The following is a 20,655-nucleotide window of genomic DNA, read 5'->3' on the forward strand; positions in this document are numbered from 1 at the left end:
GGTGACTCTCAATCACAGACTAGGAAATATATAATATATATAATGCAGATTATTGCATATCAATCCAATGAAATAATTTATGGCAGTGAAAATAAATGAACTAAAGCTTCATGGGCCAACTAGGATGACTCTCACCATGGAATGGGGGCTGCAAGGGGTCTGGAAATGTGGGGCAGTGGGAGGGAGAGGAGAAGAGCTGGAGACAAAAAGGAGCAAGACAAATACAGATGTCTATGTCCCAGCTCCTCGCCGGGAAGGCATCCTGAGGCACCACAAGCATAATCAATAAGAAAAACGGAAAATTAGGAAAATAAAAAGCAAACCACAGAACACTGCATGTGGCATTCATTTATATAAAGTTAAAGTGCAAAACTAAAGGACATGGTTGAGAGAGCGGCACCTCTGTGGGCACCTGAGGAGGAACTGAATGCATCTTAATTCAGGCTGCTGGCTCCTCGGGATTGGAGGGTGGGAGGGGACACGGTAAGGGAGATTGGTCATTCTAACCGTGGCTCATGGGTGCTTGGATCACGGTTAGTATTTTATTCCCATTACATACGTGAGAAATATTCTTAGAAACTGTTTTATGTTTAATAAAAACTGAACATAAAATGGAGTGCTTCAAAAACATGCTCATTTTGTAGTCCCAAGGTAGCCACGTCTGAACCACAGAAAGAAAGGTAACAAATTAAGAAGAAACTGGTATTAAGGGATTGTGCTTTTCATTATGAAAACCAAATGATGGGCAAGTAGTATCCTTTCTGCGCACTGTTCAGTCTAAGAAGACATTTTAGTCATTTTAAAGCCCACTAGATGCAGACTTTTGTGTTATAGGAGTTGTAGAAAGAAGCTAAATCATGACATTATGTAATCATGAGACATGCAAATGCTGCTCAACCATAAGGTGTCAATGTTATAAGTGAAGTTCTTTTTTGCTTATAGAAAATAAGTCTCATGGTGATGGTGGATATATTATACTTTGATGCAACAGGACCAAACCCAGGACCTCAAGCTTTGAGCTACAACCTAGGCCCCATTTGCCTGTTAAGAGCAGACCTGGAGGGCTTGCCAGATAGCTCTGTGGACTAAAGTAGCTGCTTATGCAGGCACAGGGACCTGGGTTCGATCCCTGGTGTGCCACGCTGTCCCCGCCCTCAGGGCATGCTGAGCTGGGGACTGGAATTGAGACTGGGCATGGTGTAGTGTGCCTGTAATCCCAGCGCTTGGGAGGCTAAAAACAGGAGGATCACTATGAGTCCGATCTGTGTAGTGAGACCCTGTAGACCCTGTATTAAAGTACATAAAAAAAGAGCAGACCTGATTTCCATTCAGATTCTCTTTTAACTTGTCTGCAAGATTTTTACTAAAGCACTTAGAATAGTATTTCTTTGCTTCAAATACTTCACATCTGGGGACAACTTAACTTTTAAGTTTCTTTCTTTAGGTTGTTTGTTTTTTGGTACGGGGATTGAACTCATGACCTTGTGCTTGCTATGCGGGCACTTACGCTGCTGAGGTATTTCCCCAGCCCTAGATTTCTTAAATTCTCTGCTTCACTGAATTTCACTGCAAGATATTTTGTGTGTTCATTATTCTTTACTTGTGTTTTCTATTTAGTTTCAGTTATTAATTATATAACATTTTCAAGCACACTTTACCAGAGACTTATACATCAATTGTGAAAATTTTATCTGCCTCAACTTTGTTAGGCAATTTTACAAACAAAAAACAGTTTCTGTCTTACATCTAGTAATATCTTCTAATAGTTTATTGTGCTTTTCCTGAAATCTGAATGCCGTTTCTGTTTCTCTTATGATATTAGCCTTTTTTGAGTAACTGGAGAAAAGCGACCAGGCATCAGAGTGCTATTGCGCATTCTCCTGGTTTTCTGGGCTTATCACTTTTTGTTTTGTTCATTCAACTTTTGCAAGGTGAGAACCCAAGCTTTGACCTTGTGCGTGTGAAGCTGGTGCTCTACCACGGAGCCACATCGCCAGCGCACCAGTACTAATAGTTGTTAAAATTACCTAGTAGTTACAGTAAGACCTTGCTACTGTCTATTTGTATTCTGATAAACAAATATTTTTGGATTCACCTAGTTTCTCTTGGTGTTTGTGCTACCTACACTACTCTACCCACTCAAATTTTATTCTATCACCTATTTTAATATTTTCTTTCCCTTTCCTTAAACTAATACCTCATTCTTTTGTAATAAAAATGTGTCATATCTCCTGATATATTCCTTAAACTCTTCTGACAACTCTAAAAAGTACCTATTTTTATGCCTATTTCTTGGGCTCTGAAGCTCAGCAAAGTGACAGTGTGCTTCTAATTTCAAGTTTGCTATTTTGGAGGTGGAGAGCAGAGCTGAGGTTCTGGCAAACTCAAAGTAATAATGTTTTTGGTAAACCTTCAAATTCCTTTGTTCACTTAATTTTACACTTGTGATACAAGGAATTCTAGAACCAGGAATGGACTCCAGGTGGTCCTCTGGGAAAGGTTCTTAACCTCACCTGCACGCTGTCCTGGGCTTGGATATCCGCCTGTCTGGGGAGCCAGTCCTCACCACTTGCTCATCGAGGTTGCTGCCTTCTCAAACAGTTTTGACAAAACCATTAGATCTTGTACTTGGATTCTTGGTTGATCTGACATTCTCCATCAAGCAGAAAGCATTTATCACACACACACACACACACACACACACACACACACACACACACAGAGTAAACACACAAATGCTTTCGGAATGCTACTTTTGGCAGTACTTATCATTCATTTTGATAGACAAGCAACCCAACTTGCTGAGTAGCTAAGATAATTCTTACTTGCTGTCAGCACCAGGAACCAGAGCAAACAAAAGCAAGGAAGCCGGAGCGAAACCCATCCGCTGGGGTCTGACGCTCATCGGGTCCTCAAGAGAGCACTAGGTGGGAAGGACGCGGGCATTTTTCTTGGACACTGTTATGGTTTGTGTCTAGATGTCCCCTCCAAGCCTCGTTTGGTCATGGGGCTTTTCAGAGATGGTGCTGGGATCAAGGGTGCGTGGTTAGTAAATCAGTCCACTGATTGGTGTGGCCCAGTTCTGGCTGGGATTAAGGATGCGAGTGCTACACCCACCCTGGGGCAGGCAGTCTGCCTACAGCATATGGGACAGAAAGAGTTGTGGTGTCTTCCCTCTGCTGTTGCTAACTCTGCCTTGTGGGCACCATGAACTGTTCTCTGCCAGGCTACCCTGCCTTGGAGCCAGCTGATTATGGGCTGCAACCTCATCAACTGTGAACTAAATAAACCCGCCTTTAACCTTGGATGTTGAGTGTTTTTGTCCCAGCAACGAGAAAAGCAGCTAAGACAGATGCCTGAGGACAAGCTTTGCAGACGATCTCTCTGTTCCACGTGTTCTCAGGCCCAGTAAGAGAAGGATGTCAGCTCGCCCAGAACCCACTGCCCAAGTTTCACTGTGTTCTTAGCAAAGCCCAATCTTGCTAATTCCTGCAAACTGGACCCACAAAAAGACCCAGGAAAGTCTCGAGCACAGAGGCTAGCATTTGGTACCCTAGCAGCATTCAAAGGTAGCACTATTTATATCTCCAACACAAAAGTACCATCAGTGTTACTTGAAATGATTATCGGAATCACCCAGCTCTTTTGTAGTAATTGTGACTTGAACAATTTTACTGCACAGGGTTTAAACTCAGGTAGACTGCTGTTAGATCATTATCTGGTTTTTTTCTTCCATTCCTGATTATGAGAGAGAAAACACATGCAAGCCCTCTACGGCTGAGCCCCCACTCCAGCCTCAGCTGTTGTGTGCTTAGTTTTGGCACTGGTGAAATTAAGGGATTGAAATGGTGAAGATTGAATCATGCTAACAAAGAGAAACAGGCCTGAGTATTTCAAAGCTGGGACAAAGTTGCTGCTCAGTTCTCTTTTTGAGCTAATTGTAACCCGTGTTGTCTTGGGAGCCTTGGAAATCCACAGACCAAGTCGCACCCATGGAGTAGACAGCCGCCTTAGAAAAGATCTTCTGAGATGTTAATTCTTAATCCCATTGGACACCAGTAGGATCAAGGAAGAAACTTGCAATGAACTGGGAATTGGTCTCTGCTTTTATTGTGGATTTTCTAAAGTGATAACCTATTCATTATTCAGTTTATGCATTATTTTATAATTATAAAACTATTAAGTCATTCAAATATTGCTAAATCTTGATCCTTGCTGAAGAATTTAAACATATCTGAGAATTATTATTAATTGTTGATAAGCACAAATGAAGATAGAAAAGACAAGCTTTAGATGATCAAATATAACAAACATAACAATGAAACCTGTTTCTCACACCAGGGAGAAGCTCTAGCCAGACGGCTGCACCTCGACACCAAACTTGTAAGAGGAAGGGATCAGACACACGTGTTGAAATGCCACATGGCTTCTCTGGTGTGAGGAATCAAAAGGACAAATAAGGACCAAAATGTACAACAGATATTGTGAAATAGGAGGAAAATGTTCAGATGGGAAAGGGAACTTGGGAGGGAAGAGGGGAAGGAAGAAAGGCAAAGAGAAAAAGAATAGATGGAAAACTGCAAATGAAGCTTTTGTTAATAAAGAGGGGAAGAAAGGTTGAAGGGAGGGAAGGGAAATGAAAAAAAAAAAGACTCAGGATATATCATGTACAGGTATAAATTCCCTATGATGACTGTTATCATTGTGTGTACTTAAAGTGCACCAATAAAATTAATCAAAGTAAAATCTAAATCACTTATGTACTGTGAGTGAAGAATAGGTGTTGATCTTTAACTCGGTAGATCCTCAGTGCTGTCTAACTTGAGAGCGGGTAACTGTGAGCCTCGTGCAACGTGCACTGTGAAGGAGCTCCTTCCACGGACATTGTTCAGTTTGGTACTGGAGCCAGAAGAACAGAATCCACGAGTGTGAAAATCTCCAGTATCACTTGAATATCAACCATGATCCATAAATAGCAGAAAAGTCTTCCATTTTCCCTGCCAAGCTCTTAGTCTTATCTTAAAGATCAGGGATAAAAATTAACCAGTTAAATCTGATTCATGAAATTTCTTTGACTCTCAAGTGGCTCATTTTCTTTGAGAATCAAGTGACATATATATTAGTCCAAGATAAACTAACTCATGTTGTCTACAACTGGCTATACTAGTTCCTTTTGGGTAGCTGGCACACATGGGCTGCTTTACAAGAATGGCATGGAAAAGGTTGAAATATTGTCCATTTTCATAATCTTTGGCCAGTGTGAAAAATACCATTTTCTCAAACTCAAGTAGAAGACTCATTTTATCACCTGCCAGAGAATAAGTGCCATTCATAGGGTTGAGCACCTGCCTGTGGAACCGTAAATCTGTGGGTAAGGCTGCCCGGAAACCTCCCTGGGCTGTGTGTTCAGGGAGGGCCAGAGGAGCCTGAGCCAGGCGCCTCCTACCTGTGCCACACTGGTGTCACGACTGCTCCCTCCCGGCTTCTGCCTGCACCACACGTCCTGGGAGCCTGGCGTAGCCGGTGAGGGTTTCTGAGGGCGGCATCCCTGTGCGGCTACTGAGTCTGGGGTGCACGTGCCCCGGGCCATGCTGGGAAGGCTGCTCTGCTTAAATTCTATTGGAAAGAGCCAGCTTTCCATACAAGGGTACCTCTCTACTCAGGCGTCTTTTCCTTGGCTGTATGGTATACATGGACTGTGTATATTCAGTAGAGACCTTGTTTTTTCTTTTTCACTTTTTCTTTTTGGTGTCAGGGATTGAACTCAGGACCTTGCCTTTGATAGGCAGGTGCTTATGCCGCTGAGCATAAGCAGCCCTGCAGACCCCTTGTTGAAAATGTGGCTATTGTCTGGAGTCTATGGAGGACACCTCTGAGGTCCCTGAGCCGGTGGCACCCTTCTCTCAGTGCTTTGGTCACTTCCCTCGTACTTTCAGTGCTATGCTGTCTTCACCTGTGCTGCGAAGGTTAATTTTGTTTTACTCAATCGCTCCCGAGCTGGCTGTGTAGCACGGGAAGCAAGTGTCCTTCTGGCTTTGGGAAGGCACCAATAAAGCAAGCCTCATCCTAAATGCACAGCCAGAGGGTGAGCAGGCAGGGTGTCAGGGCAGGGGCCACCAGCCTCTGGAGCCAGCTTTTCCTGGGCTCAGAAGGCAGCCCCCATACCTCCCACTTGGCAGAGGGCCGAGAAGAGAAGAGAGAAGTGGGTGTGATGTGCATTCTTTCTACTTCTGTACTGCAGGTGATTTTTGGACTTGGGAGTGAGAATCACAGAAATGGGAGGTGCAGTGGTAGAAACAGCAGGTCAGTCACCCATGCAAGCTCCAGTGGTTCTAGAAGCCACAGCCACCGCTTTTCTGTGTTAATTTACAGAGCAAGGAGAGAGGCAAGAATGGATCCCAGAATTCATGGATAATAATAACAAACCTCTATTATGGGCTTACTGATTGCCAGTTGAGGGGGGGAGAGAGAGAGAGAGAGAGAGAGAGAGAGAGAGAGAGAGAGAGAGAGAGAGAAGAAAAGAGGAGAGGGGAGGAAAGGAGAGAGAGAGAGAGGAGAGAACAGAGAGAGAGAGGAGAGATGGAAGGGAAAGGAGAGAAATTGGCTAATGTTCCATAATATCAAGTTTTATACTTTTAGATACAAAATCAGCTACTTCACGAATCACATATTCCACAGCAATTATGACATTAAAATATTCAGTCGCAACTTACCCTCTAATTGAAACGTTTCTAAGGGCTATTATGTTTACGGACAGCTCTATCCAAGAACCCTAATTTCCTTTTCACCTGCAGTTTCTGTCTACTCAGTATGAAAACCAAAAGACCAGTCAATACAAAAAAAGTATTTCCAAAGAAATGCAGGGCTATTTGATTAATAAACACAGGAGGAAAGCATGAAATGAAAAATAAATTTCCAGATATTCAATTTCACTGATAATGGAACCATCAAACTGTAGAAAAACTGTTAAGGAGTCCCATCACCATCGCAGACTCTTTGATATACATCTTTACGCTGTCTATTTTTTTTTAGTTCTTTAAAAAAATAACTATTTCTAGCTTCAATGATAGAAGGTCATCGGGAGAACAGTGAGAGACATTTTTTTTTTTTTTTTGTCCCAGGGATTGAACTCAGGACCTTGCGCTTGCCAGGCAGGTACTTATGCTGCTGAGCTATCTCTGTGGTCCAATGAAAGTAATTTTTTAAGTGTTTGGACCCCTGAAGACTTTGGCCTGAGATGGACAGCAAGCCAATCCTGCATCTATTTTGCCTGTTAGGCAGCAGCTTCAGCTCGCCTCTCAAGCCACAGTGGGGTGACCACTCAGAATTGGGCAATTCCGTAAGGAGAGACTGTTCTTACCCTCATCCTCCCATTCCTGATCGCCGGCCCGTCTTCTGCCAGTCTCAGCACATACAGATCCATTTTGTATTCCCTTCCTCCACGAATGCTGAATCCGAATCCTTTGGCGCCCTTCTCCATGTCCACCGTGAAATAATCAAAACCCTTTTGGGAGGGGAGGAAATGGAACAGGATTAGAGAAGCTGCGATGGTCCACTTCTCTGTTCTCCTTTCCTTGCCTAGTAAACGTGACATTCTCTCTCCTGAGTTTCTTATTTACTACTTTGAGAGCTGTAGTGTGTGTGTAAATTACAGAGCTTGCTAAAAATAAATGTGAAATTTAATGGCGTCTGACTGTCTCAGTTGCCTGCTGATGGAGGCCTTACTTTGAATATCAAGTTGAAGTTTACAAAATCAACTTCTCTTCTGAAAAGGCAATGTGTCTAAATTTTGCTCATCTTCACTGCCCTTAGATTCTTTGGGATAAAGATGAGTTTTGATTTGCAGTCTAAGCCTGGCCTTATCCTAGGCTTGTGCTAGGGTAAGTGGGTAGGAGAAGGCCATGGAAGTTACTAGAGACCTAAAGACCTCCACTTCTGCCAAATGCCACATTTTTGGCACTAGTGGTACTCTGAAGTCCAGGTCAGAGGTATTTCTTCTTTCATTTCTGGTGCTTGATATTGAATCCAGGACCTTGTGGATGCTAAACAAGCATACTCTCATGGAGCTACAGCTATATTCCCATAAGAGCATTTAAAAAACTTTGATAAGGCAATGCACTGGAAGTTGGCTACAGAACACCAGCAGAGATTAGCTCATCCAGTGAATACTGTACACTGCTGACAGATGGGTAGATGGATGGATGGATGGTTGGGTTGTTCTGCTTTATTCTGAAATAGATATTTATCCAGGGCAGTTTTGGGATACAGATGTTACCCTGATGACATCTCAGGTAGGCACAGAGCCATGGATCTCTATCCCAGAAGGGCACCTGTTCTGTCTTCCTCCTATTTCATTCCTTGCCTTTCAGGAAGTCTTGGACTGGCAGACAGGACCCCGGGCCCAGGTACCTGGGACTGTCTGTAGTCGGGCAGCGGGTACTGCCTGGTGTCTGGGGAGTGCTGCCTGTAGTCCAGCAGGGGAGGCTGCCTGTAGTCCAAGGGTGGGGGCTGCTGGTAGTCCCCTCCTGGAGGTTGCCTGTAATCCAGTGGGGGCTGCCTGTAGTCTGTGAACGGAGGCTGTCGGATGTCTGGTTTCACATCTTGTCTTGCTTTTACTTCTGACCTATAACTAAATAAATGGAAAGGGGTTTTTCTTTGGCTTCTCAGCATTCTAAGAAAATCAGAATGATCCCATGACCTCCTGGCCTGATCCAGCCACAAGAGCTATGGCGGCCGCTCCTACTCATCTTGCTGCATGTTTAGGATTGTGAGAAGATTAAATAATAAGCATTACTTAAACATCTTTGACAAAGGCCATTTTGTGTACTTTCATTTGGCCCTTCAAGAAATCAAGATAGAATTGTGGTTCAACCAGAATTTTGTGGAAAAAGACTCATGGGTGTCTCTCTTTCACTTTGTCTATTTGCAAATCTAGGAAGTTAAACACTAACTATATATTCCAAAATATTAATCTGTCCTAATAACAGTAAACCAATTTCCTCAACACCTTTCTCTCTTGGTCTCTTGCACACACACACACACACACACACACACACACACACACACACTCCTTGTGAGATCGTTCATTACTCTGTGAAAACATGATTGAAATGATCTCTAAATAATCTAAAAGTACCTAGTTAAGGGCTATTGTAAATTGCTAAGTTGGATCTTTTGAATATTTTACAAGATAAAAGAGTGGCAGTGGGCGGAATTATGGACTACTTTTATGGAAGTAAAAAAGACATTGGATCATTGGTGAAAATCAAAGCATCTTACACAGAAGTTTGAATGCTAGCTATCAGGATGAGTAGTCAGCACTATTGCATTAATAAACTGGAGAGGAAGGCAAAAATGTTAATGTCTAGCATCTGCCTGTCATTGCTTCTAGACCTTAGTTACAATAAACACAGAGACCAGAGAGATCTGTTCTCTCTCTTTTATGAATCCAAACTTCTCTAAGCTTGAGAGGTTTCTTAGGTCCCCAACAGGACTAACACAGCCCTGACCTGCCACTAGGAGATCATTATTTAGGTCAACTGCAAAGTCATCATCGTGGTACTGAGGTCTTTGAAATCTGTACTTCATTGCCTGTTGCCATGGCAACAGTATACAGCGAGCTACCCCGGAAGGTAGGTAGATTAAAAATATGTTTTATAGAGTAACAATTTCATTTAACATTAATGTGCAAGGTGTGAGCAATTGATAAAATATTTAGCACTAAAGAAAAGCTGAAATATCTTAGAAAAATGCTCAAAACCAGTAGAATTTTTACCTTGATGACTAGATGGTTTCTTTACTGCTTTATTGTCTCAGTGATAATGGTCAGTATCAAATATTTTTAAAAAGGACTTGCCTGAAGAATTGCTACAAGTATAATCTAGTATTTGGTGAGGACACGTTGAAAGTACAGGACAACAGATGTATTTATCTGGAGTTCCCGGAAGGGGGTCGGCAATGTAGTCATTTTAATCAACCCTTCAAATAGGTCTCATTTGCTGCTTAACCCTGCAGAGGGGAGACATTCCCTTTGTGAGCTGGATAATTTGGGCTTTGCTTAATCCTCCACAGGCCACTCACCTACTGAGAGTGTGCCTGCTGAGAACAGAATTATTTAAATATTCTTTGAATAAGAAACTTAGCTATGCAAATGCATGCATTAAACAAAGGAACGGAACCAGGTGGTATCTGCCAGTGTGTGTTGGTTCCTTTCTAGAAATAGCTTGCATGGCGCTTTTGATGTCACTCTGCTGCGCGTACTAGCACAGTCACTCTATTTTCATGATTTGTGTGGTGTTGGTATGAAATATCCATTATGTGCTGTTTCCAACCAGATGTGTCACAGGGTGTAACAAAAGAGGGTGAAATGCAAAGATCTCCCCAAAGGCACAAATGATGAGAAAAAGTAACAGCTGAAACTTGCAACAGCTGTCATCCAGGCCACCAAACACTGCAACTTCATCCTAACCAGTGACGTGCGTCTGGATTTCAAGCGAGCTGTGCACTGAAGAACTCTTTAAGAAGGAAAAGATAATGTTTCATGAGTGTCACTGACTTTGAAGTGAGTGATACAATGGCTAGGTCAAATTCATGGTGTTTTCAATACATGAAGCATTTTAAGGAAGACTCAAAATTGTTAAAAATAATACTTCTTAAAGTTCCTTCACTTATGAAAGAAGGTCAACAATATAAGCATTTACAGCTATTAATTCCATTACTAAAGAGACTCAGAGATGACCAAGCAGACTACTAACAGCAAATTCTAGCAATTTTTTTTATGGCATGAAGAAGTTCCAGGACCAAGAAGCGCAGCCTAGGCGAGATTCTATGTCTCGTGGCCCATCAAGGGTTTGCTTCCAGCTGTGGGCATCTAGGACTCAAGGTCTATGCAGTCAGTTCCAATCCTCTTCCCCTGCCATGGCTACTTCAAATCATACTGAAATACCAATCGCCCTTGTTCAAGAAGGTCAGTTCTACTATTGATATTTAATTTGGGAATATAGTCCATAGTGGCTCTTTTATTTTTAAATCTGAGAACAGAATTATTTAAATATTCTTTAAGTATTTAAATACTGCTCACTCTCACTCTTGAAATAGAAACCTGGAAGCAGATTATCTTTTTTTTTTTTGGCACTGGGAATTGAACTCAGGACCTTGAACTAGCCAGGCAGGCACTTGTGCTATTGAGCTATATCTCTGGCCCAGACCGTCATCGTCCACCCCACTCTCACATGGGGTCTGATGATGTAGGTGGCCTTTCTTTGTACAAACACGCTTGGCACAGTATCTGTCTTGGAGACAACTCTCGTCTGATCCAGAAAAAGGCCTGGGTTCCCTCTGATCCAACAGGCATCTCTCAGTGCAGCTAGGGAGGTGTTTCTGGTTTCTGTGAGCCTGAATCTCTTCACTCCTAGGCCAGTGAGCTACTACTAACAATGATGGACGTAAGCCAGGAGATTGGAGTGCTGGCCTGTGAAAACCCCCAGAAATGGAACAAGTACTCCCCAGGGTGTCAGTCCTGCAGAAAAGAGAACTCTGGGCTAGTACACGGGTGATTTATAAAAATCTGAATAAGAGCAACAGAACTTCTGAAGACTAATGCTACATTAGAGGCCACAGTGTGGCAGGGATGAGGCAAGCAGACAGGGACCCACAGTGGCCTTATTGAGCTCTTGTCCCCACAGCACACTCTCATGTTCCGACCTTCCCCATGAAGCCAGCTTTCTTGGAGGAGCAGGCTTTCTCACCCACTCCAGGATGCAGTCATCTGCCCAAGCTAGATGCAGCACCCATGTGTGGGGCGTCCTTGCACCCTGAATGTGATGGCAAATTAATCCACAGGAGGAAAATCCAGAAGAGGAGCTGGAAGCTGGCTTAGGGACTGCTGGTTTCTCCCCTCTCCTGCTGAATGCAGGAGGGACCCCGGGGAAGCAGGTGCAGCCCCCTCTGCTCCAGTAACAGCAAAAGCAGACGTACCTGGGCTCATTACCGAGTTGCCCGGACTTCCCCTTTCTCACAGGCTGTCAAATTCTCACCTCTGCAACGTTTGCCCCACAGGCATTTTCTCTGCTCTGACATTTTCTAAAAACATAAGCAGCTGAGGCCAGCCATACATTTACCTTTCCCGAAAGCACCTGAGTACATAGGGACTTTGCAGAAATGCCTCCTGTGTGGCCCAGGGAAAGGCTCTGTTTCATGACCATGTGAATGATGAATCCACTTAGGGAACTGTGGGAGTCCAACACCGAGTCTCGTGCATCCCATCTGCACAGGAGGCAGGACAGGAAACAGGAGCTCAGCAAGCGCTGAGACCAGGGGAAGCCTAGTGCCGAGAGGCCTGTCCTCGGGGCTGCTGCGGGGTGGTTCGCGCCCCTGCTTCTGAGAGTGGAAGCAGCACATGGACATACATCTCTTTGTCTGGAGGGCCCAACCCAGCCCAGGCTCCCGGTTCCACATGGTCACAGTTAGCAGGCAGTGCCATATTTCCATGACATTCTTTCTTTGAGTTCTAAGTGCCTTAGTCACGGTGGTTCACGGTGCCTGTGCTCGGGGATCGGAAGACCTCAGGTAGGAGGATGCCACCTGCACAGGCAGGAGCAGTGTGCACCTGGCTGCCGACGCCCCAAATCCTCCCTCGTCCCTCTCCATCCACCGGGAGCATCCCCCAGCCTCTGCCTGCATGGGCCCCAGGGTTCCGCAGCCCCTCTTCACCGTTGCCTGTCGCCCTGCCCAGCCTCCCTTTTGCTTTCTCATGGGGCAACAGCGAGACCTTGCAAAGCAAATTCTGTGATGTGAGCCAGCAGCTCGAACTGCTCAGCGACTGCGCGGGACCCAGGATGAAGATCAAACCCCGCAATGCGCCCACAGAGCCGTCTGGGGTCGGCCCTGGACACGCAGACCGCATCACACCCGAGCCACCTGCCCCGGCCTCCGGCCTCGTCTCTGCTCTTCCCGCCTGGTCCTCTTAGCACGCGATCCTTACTCAGACAGTGCGTGGAGCCCAGCACTGCAGGGCTCTCCAGGAGGGGCAGGCACTCGGTTACATTCTGCTCCACGCACTCGCATCCCGCAGGCTGCACCTTGACGCTGCAGCCCTGACCACAGGAACTCGTGCCCCCGGCCTGAGTCCTGGGCTGTCCGGGAACCTTCCCTACTTCTCCCTGGCCCAGGTACCTGTTCTCATGTCCTTGCAGCTGGAGTGGCTGTGGAGGCGGCGGCTGGGCCACGGGGCTACTGGGGGCAGCTGGGGCGGGCTGGGCCCCCGGGCTGTGCGGCTGGGCCATGGGGCTCTGCTTCTCGGAGCTGGGGGCCGAGGCGGGGCTGCTGAGCTCTGTGGAGGGAACCAGAGCGGCAGAGGTCAGGGTGGCGGTGGACCAGTCTCCTCCCAAGGCGCCAGGCTGTGCTCAGTTCCCTTTCTGCTAGGTTTCAGACAGCAGATGAAACTTACCAAGCTCAAAACCCATCCCGGAGCCAGGACCCTTCATCAAGACCATGAGACCCAGAGAGGTGATAGAATAAAATACCAAACAAAAACTCAAGCCAAACAAATAGTAAACAACAACTCAGGCCAACCACCCACCCAATACAAAGTTCTGCTAAAACTTGGAAAAAGAACTCAGAGAAGACTCCAAAGTGTACCCTATTTCCCCAGCACTGCTTGCTGTGAGAGAATGTTTGAGCCACCAGTTTCCACCACAATGAAGCGTCTTAACAGTCTTCCCAAGTGTGGGTAAAGAACTAACCATAAAATGGTAAGTGGTTTTACAAGCTCGTCCTCAGCCCCTTTTAGTAATAATGGCTAAGAGCCACTGTTTTCTGCAGAGAAAAGACTCAGAAAGCTGTTTATTTTTCTTTTCTTTTTTTCCTCTAAGTACTACTTGGCTTTTCCCCTCTAATACCATCAAATTCACAACTGAAATTATCTCTGTATGTTGGGATAAGGACAGGGAAAACATGTTTCAGACTGGGAAGACAGCACACTGGAGTTTTAGGAAGCAGTCTTGCTGACAGTTTATTTTCACTGAATATTTCATACACATCCGTATCTATAGATAACAGCTTAAAAAAAACCCCAGTCATTGAATTTTCTTTTCCTTTCATTGCGTGACAAGAGAGAGGTGACCTATTAGCATTCCATTATAAACCACTCTTTCCTCTTCTCATTGCCCAAAGATTTTAAATTCCTCTCCATTTTGATTGGATTTCTTGGCACTCTTGCCAGTTTGGCCCAGATAATTCCTACCCTGGGGCTTGTCCTGTGTATGGGGTATTTAGCAGCAGTGTTGGCCTCTACCAACTAGGTAACAAGTGGCTGGCTCCTCACCCCAACCATGGCAGTCAGAAACATCTGCAGGCATCACCAAATATCCTCTAGAGGGACAAAATCACCTAGGTTGGGCACTATTGCTTACGATTAGTCAGAGGGCTGTTTAGCCATTTTGGTATCTCCATGTTAGACAATCCTAAAGTGAATAGGGAGGCAGCTGAGCCAAACATGGGGCCAAGTCAAGGAAGGCCGTGGCCTCCCTATGATGCAACACAGCTTACTTACCAGGAAGTGTGAGGGACAGACTTCTTCAATGTCACTAATGAGCCAGCAGCTACAAGCCAGGAGTGAACACTTGTGTGTGGAAATGGGGATGCGTGTGAATCAGGACTCTGAACTGCGGGCCCCTGAGAGTGGGGTTGCAAGGTAGGAGGGAGACCTTGGACAGCGGAACTGCGCAGGCCGCATGGGCATTAGACTTGTTATCAGATGTAACATTTCCTCAATGAGCTCTTTAGGCCATAGAGTTTCTTCAAGCTTTTCAAAATCAATCAAACTTTGAAGAATCCTCCAGAGATTAACTGTTAATAATGTATAGGGTTTTTTCCCCTTCTTTTTTTCAGGTTTATAACGCTATCTTCTTTGAAAATGAGCTTGAGCCTAATGTGACCCTAAAAACAGCTCTCCCAGACCCAGGAAATTTTCAGAAAACCTAGTGGCTTGGGATTCTCACCACAGCGAGTGGAGCTGCCTCTGACTCTGACAGTTCTCTGGTGACAGCTGTGTGGCTGGAGGCCGAGGAGCCTCCAGTGACTGTGCCCATGTCTCCCGGCAAGGCCACCGCAGGCACTCACCCTCCTGAGGAATGATGCGAAGGGTGACACTAAGACCCGCATCCTTGATGAGCTTCACGATGTCAGCGTGAGGCATGTTGATGATGGACTGGCCGTTCACCGCTAGGATTCGGTCTCCTACTTTTAGTTTTGCACAGCGATCTGCAGGGCTCCCGTCAATGATGCGTCCGATTTTATGGGGCACGGCTAAAAAAAAAAAAAAAAAACAACCCAACAGAAACAGGAGTCAGGGACATCACCATCACACAACAAAGCAATGTCAGAATTCCTTCCCTGGTCAGTATAGTTTTCTTTTGAAATCATGATCATTGCTACTAGCTGTGGTCCTCTGTAAGCGACTGAGAACAGTGCTCCTAAATCCAAGTGTTTACGGTGATGGGTGATTCCCCAACATCACGGCCATAGCTCCTCCAACTGCAGGGCACACCAGTCGCCCCAGCATTAAATGCAGCACTACGTGAGACTCACAGAGTCCTGACTCCGGGTGTCCAGGCAGGAGCTGAGCGTCACAGACACCTAAGAAGGTCCTGGGGGAGTCCAGCACACAGGAGGATGGGGTACAGAATCATGGCCACAGAACATTGGGCCCCAAGAGCTTCTACTCAGGGACAGCCATACAGCTTCAGAAAGACAAAATAAAGGCTGGGAATTTAATTTCTATCCTTTTCTGTTTCACTGAGAGGAGGAACAAAGGAAAGGAAGGGCTGTGCCGATTGGTGGTAGCCACACAGAGCAGATGTTAAGGTCACTCCCACCCTTCTACAGCTCTGTTTAAAGGAGCGCTTGCCTTCAGCCCGGCCTCTCCTTTTTCACTGACTATTATGTGGCATTGAGGTCTTGCTGATGTTTGGTACATAATGCATTTCACCAAATCTGAGATGCTACTGGTGATGAGGTACACCTTGACTTTAAATGCAGGAAGAAAGAAACCCCAACTCTGCCGCTTAAACAGCTGTGCTCCATTGCCTGTATAACGCACCCCAATTACTGAGACATTAAAATATAACAATTAAAGCATTGATGTAACACGATGCTAAAATAATGCACATTTGTTTGCATTTTATTATTTATTTATATGTGGAGCAAGAGGCAGGTGCATAGGAAGATCCTGGCTGGTCTCCCACTTTAGTTTTGCACAGCGATCTGCAGGGCTCCCATCCTGGGCACCACCCAGAATCTTCCATTTTCATGGCAGCTTCACTTCTGCTCCAGGTACTCGGCTATTTCTGGGGCCAGATATCAAGAGCACACGGGGTCTCTGCCAGGTCTGCCAAGGAGCTCACAGTCCAGGAACCTGCTCCCTGTCCTTTCTCCCTTTAACACTGCTGCCTGGACATGCAATCACCTGAAACAGCTCTGCTGTTGCTCGCTCTGTGGAACCAGGCACTGATCTAATCTGCAGAGTGGGGGATAGGCCCAGCCCACCATCCATGTGCCCCAAGGGTGTCTACTCCAGAACCTTATTTCATAACCATGATATGAAGGACAGTTAGTGAGTTAATTAACCAGCACCTTGTTTCTGCTTCTACTACGAGAGGTTAGAGGTAGCATATGAAAATATTGGCTGAGTCCATGTCCCTGAAGCGAAACTTGATTGTGCTTATGGATCATAAGCATTAATGTTTTAATTATCTCTTCAGTATTTCTGCCATCACTAGTGATGTGTACACATCTGCATGTGTGTGTAGGTACCAACGTGTTTATTTCCATGCAGAGTAAGCCTGTACTGCTTCTAAAACTGAAGGAAGACTACTAGCTGTAGGACCACACAGAGCATCATCACACACGTAGCAGGCAGGAAAACAGCTTTGTTTAGATACAGAGTTGGATTTGGGGGAGGAGAGAAACACTGGATGAGGTCAAGTGTCTTTTTCTGATTCTACCCAAAAATGTTTCAGGTCTTGATAGAAAAATCTAGCTTGCAGGTAAGAATTACTCAAAGGGAAATCAACATGGTATAGATCCCTTAGTTATCTGTTATTATATAACTGTTCTCCGTATGGTTTATACTTACACAAGTATGCACTGTGTTATGGGATAGATGTATATATAGTATTTTACCTATATTAATATATAAAATAGCTCTCAATGAATCATACAAGGTCCCTGATACCATCAAAGAAGTGAAGGCACACAGTGGCTGGCAATTCACCTGGGGCCCTGGGTCCACCGGATTGGCACACAGCTCTTCCTTTCCTTTGTTCCTCCTCTCAGTGAAACAGAAAAGGATAGAAATTAAATTCCCGGCCTTTATTTTGTCTTTCTGAAGCTGTATGGCTGTCCCTGAGTAGAAGCTCTTGTTCTGTAGTCATGGTTCTGTATCCCATGATACAGAACAGCAACAGCAGAGCCATTCACAGGGCAACAGGGCTTAGAGCCCAGACTGGCCCTTGTTGAGCGCTCTCCTTCCTCTCCTCTTCTGCTGTCTCTGACCTCTAAATGATCTCTTGATTTGTGAGCACCTGGTATTTTCATCTGGGACCACAGCTATTTTCAAGCCAGGAATCCAACTCTCTCCACCAGTGATTCTGATAGGGGAGGGGATCCCAGGCCTTGGCTTGCAGTGGCAAGAGGAAAGGAGAACTGGAGAGTCTTCTCATCCTGGTTGGTTAGGACCTTAAGGCTTAGTGCCATTTCTTTGCCAAGAGTAATTTATTTGGGTGTTAGGAATGCTGGCATCTAAGATGAAAATATAAAGTATACTTCAAATCACAGATAATATTCGGATGCTTGCTATTTTGACTCATTCATGCTTCTGCTTTCTTACATTTTGGGGGATTATTAGAATATACTAGGCATAACACCCCAAATTCTTCAACAGACACCTCTCTCTCTCTCATGCGCATGCACACACACACACAGACACACAGACACACAATACGCACAGAAAACTGTGTGCTCAATAACAATAAAAATAGCAATAAACCATGATTTGTTAATTTTCAGGCATTGTGCTAGGTACTTATTTTGAATCCTTATAGTAGTATTGTGAAGTAGCTGTAAAAGTATGCTAATTTATTTCTCTGTTAAGAAAACAAATGCAAGTTACAGACTATTACAGACAACATACAAATCCCTGGGGTGGCTTCAGACCTCAGGGCTACTCCCTTCTTGAGAGCAATTTGAACTCTAAGGAGCAAGGGCAGGGACCCAGAGACAGATTACAACAGCGTGCTGCTCTAGATTTCAAGATAATTTTCACTGTCATCAATTGTTTATCATCAAACTCATAGTTCCAAGGCCGCGGTTAACTTTCTCAGAGTAGTTAGAACAAAAATTAAAGGAATAAAAGCCGATCTAAGAGAATGCAAATAAGAATAAATTCTTGGGTAGCTCCCTGAGCAGCTTGTGTGAAATAGAAGTGGACACACGACTTAAAAATGTGTGTTCAGGAATTGGAAGTACCTGACCCAGCTTCGCGCTGCTGTCTTGTGTGGGCATTTGCTTCACCAACAGCAAGCGAAGCTCTTGGCAGCTGAGGCGGTCTCAAGCCTCCTCCCCACCACCCCCACATCTGTAAGTGCATGCAGCGCTGATGGGCGACACCCCTTTGAAGGGGGGTGTCCCTGCTGAGCAGTTTCTCTGGGAACAAGATGCTGCCCCATTTGCTGGGTGGTCAGGTCTGCAGAGCTTCTGACCTGCGTGCTTCCTGCGCAGTGCTAATGGGATTACAGAACAAGGAAGAGGCCCTGACCTTGGTTTCTATTATTGGCACTAATAGTGCTCATTAATTCTCTGAGAATTGATGACGAAGGTAACTGCCGGAGCGCAGTCCATTTCGATTGCGTGCCTGGAGACATCATCTGTCAGGCAGCACCAGGAATGACGCCTTTGGATCAGTCTTCTCGACACAGAGTGCTTAGGATGCACAGCTATTTGGGAAAAGTCACCACATGTCAGCTGGCTTTGGACCCACTGACGTTTGGGAGAGAGAAGATATGTCACCAGTCAGAAATGTTAATTGAAAAACAAAAATTAAAAGAAAAACCAACCAATTTTTTCTATTTTATTATTAATTCCTGGGTAGAACACTACATTTATATTGCGATGGGTTTCTATTTTTCCATTGGAAACGTACTCTTCCGGCATTGCACTCATTTTAGTAGGACCCTTCAGAGGTAATTAGTTTGATGGATGTTCTCTGAGTTCTAAACAGCTGTTTTCAGGATGTCTGGGTGCATCCCCCGAGAACAATATGCCTCCCCTCTTTGCTGTTGAGTTCTCTTCTGGAGCCTTTGTGACACCCACCCAGGTTCTTTAGATCCTGTGGACTGACACAATCATGGAACTCCTGAGTTCTCTCTTAGCTCAGGCCTTTTTCAGAGGACAGGATGCTTATGTGGTGGGCACCTCTTGCTTAGATGAAGAATTTGTAGTGAGATCTTGAGGGAAGAGTTCATTAGCCCTCTCTCCTGCTCTCTCTCCCTCTTCCTCTATTACTTCCTTGTTGTTCATGTGCATTTCATTTCAGAAGAAAAAGAAGCTCTGTGGCTCATGTTAACATTTCATTATCTCCTTGTTAACAGACCCCAAAAAATGGCCTTATAGACTGTGGGAAGCATTCGACAGGGAAAGTGGATTTTGCATCAATCAAGTCAAATTTGCAAGAGAGACATTTCGAAATGAGGGTGACACCCAAGAAAAACACTTCAAGGGCAGCCCATAGCGCACACTCATTAGTTCATAATTCCATCAATTTGTGAAGGTTGAACCACATGTCGTCAGCCTAGAGAGGCAGGGGAAGTTGGTTTGGGTTTAGACTTTGTCACTTGAGTGAAAGTGATGTTTTTCTTTTTAAAATTAGATGATTCCTATTGTTTTTCTTTAAAAAAATATCCTCTGGAAATTATTTATTATCTACTTTTCAAAGTATGGGTTGTGGCAGGAGGACCAATCTGTCAGCTTATCAATCTAAACAGATCTACGTTGCATTTGCTTCAGAACAGGCAGTGTGCTAGGTGCTCCAGGGGGAACAGCATGCGGGATTTGCCCACGAGAGCTGGACAGTCAGGTTATAGAAACTTGGGATAAGGATACAAAAATATTTAAAATAAAGCATAAATCCACAGGAGAGACTGTGACAAGAGAGAAGAAGGGAAAATTCCTAGGTTTATGGCACAGATCCAGAAAGTAGCAAGGAAAATAAAGGTCCCTCTGAGCAGGAGGGAACCACAGGGCTACTGCCCAAGTGATAGCTCGCTTAGAGAACAAGTCAGGTTGGGCAGGGGGCTGCTATCGACTCTGGGGAGGTAGGAGTAAAGACAGAGGCTTTGCAGCCAGGGTCCTGTGACTGAGCCTGCTGAGCTCCCTGAGAGACGCCAAGAGCCCCGCTCCTAGGGTGGAGGTAGAATGCATGGAAGGAAGGAAGATGTCACAGCACTCCGTCTCGTTAACCATGGTGGTCCCTGAGCTGCCTTTCTGCCTTCAGAAATCCGAGCCTCATATTATTCTCGCTTGCTTTCCATCTCTCCTTCCTAGAAGGCCCAGTGTAGTATATTCTATTGCATGAAACCCATTCAGCTAGATGCTGTCCTT

The 20,655-nt window shown here is 45.0% G+C and overlaps 1 protein-coding gene across 4 annotated transcripts in view; it reads right to left on the reverse strand.

Moving 5' to 3' along the window:
* Magi2 (membrane associated guanylate kinase, WW and PDZ domain containing 2) overlaps positions 1-20,655 on the reverse strand; it is a 1,451,928-nt gene that overhangs the window by 116,220 nt on the left and 1,315,053 nt on the right. For all 4 annotated transcript variants that reach the window (XM_023724303.1, XM_023724304.1, XM_004639270.2 and 1 more), the window contains 4 exons: positions 15,121-15,306; positions 13,174-13,330; positions 8,410-8,629; positions 7,361-7,504 (listed from right to left, as the gene is read on the reverse strand). In XM_023724303.1, the coding sequence (XP_023580071.1) occupies positions 7,361-7,504; positions 8,410-8,629; positions 13,174-13,330; positions 15,121-15,306 (707 nt within the window). The remainder of the gene's footprint in view (positions 1-7,360; positions 7,505-8,409; positions 8,630-13,173; positions 13,331-15,120; positions 15,307-20,655) is intronic.

Source organism: Octodon degus, unplaced genomic scaffold, assembly GCF_000260255.1.
Source record: "Octodon degus isolate 3935 unplaced genomic scaffold, OctDeg1.0 scaffold00108, whole genome shotgun sequence".
Classification (NCBI taxonomy): domain Eukaryota; kingdom Metazoa; phylum Chordata; class Mammalia; order Rodentia; family Octodontidae; genus Octodon; species Octodon degus.